At 61.9% G+C, this 312-nt stretch overlaps 1 protein-coding gene across 1 annotated transcript in view; it reads left to right on the forward strand.

Annotated features, from left to right (window-relative positions):
* The window catches only part of PAN2 (PAN2 poly(A) specific ribonuclease subunit), a gene marked incomplete at both ends in the record, with an annotated part of 4,127 nt that extends 3,843 nt beyond the window's left edge, over nt 1–284 (forward strand). Inside the window, 2 exon segments of the mRNA XM_010142407.1 lie at nt 26–123; nt 126–284. Of these exon segments, the coding sequence (XP_010140709.1) occupies nt 26–123; nt 126–284 (257 nt within the window).
* Between the last annotated feature and the right edge of the window lie 28 nt (nt 285–312).

Below are 312 nucleotides of genomic sequence, written 5' to 3' on the forward strand. Positions count from 1 at the left end.
GTGGAAGAGGGAGGGTGTGGAGCTGCCAGCAGGATCGGGGAGGGCCCCGCTCCCTTCTGGTTTATTCCTTTGCTCACTCAGGGAGGCAGGAAAGCCCAGGAGCCGCTTGGTGCCTCTCCCCGCGTCGGGGTTCAGCTGCTCCTCCCTTCTCTTCCCCCTCGCAGATTCCCTATCGGTTGAAAGAGACGGACAACGAGTTTGACAACTTCAGCCAAGTCCCCGAGTCCCCGATCGGGCGGGAAGAGGAGCCGCACCTGTACAGGGTGGCCAAGAAGTACAGGAAGGTAGTGGCCTTCTGGGGCACAGGGTGTC

This window comes from Buceros rhinoceros, unplaced genomic scaffold, assembly GCF_000710305.1.
Source record: "Buceros rhinoceros silvestris isolate BGI_N320 unplaced genomic scaffold, ASM71030v1 scaffold22090, whole genome shotgun sequence".
Lineage (NCBI taxonomy): Eukaryota > Metazoa > Chordata > Aves > Bucerotiformes > Bucerotidae > Buceros > Buceros rhinoceros.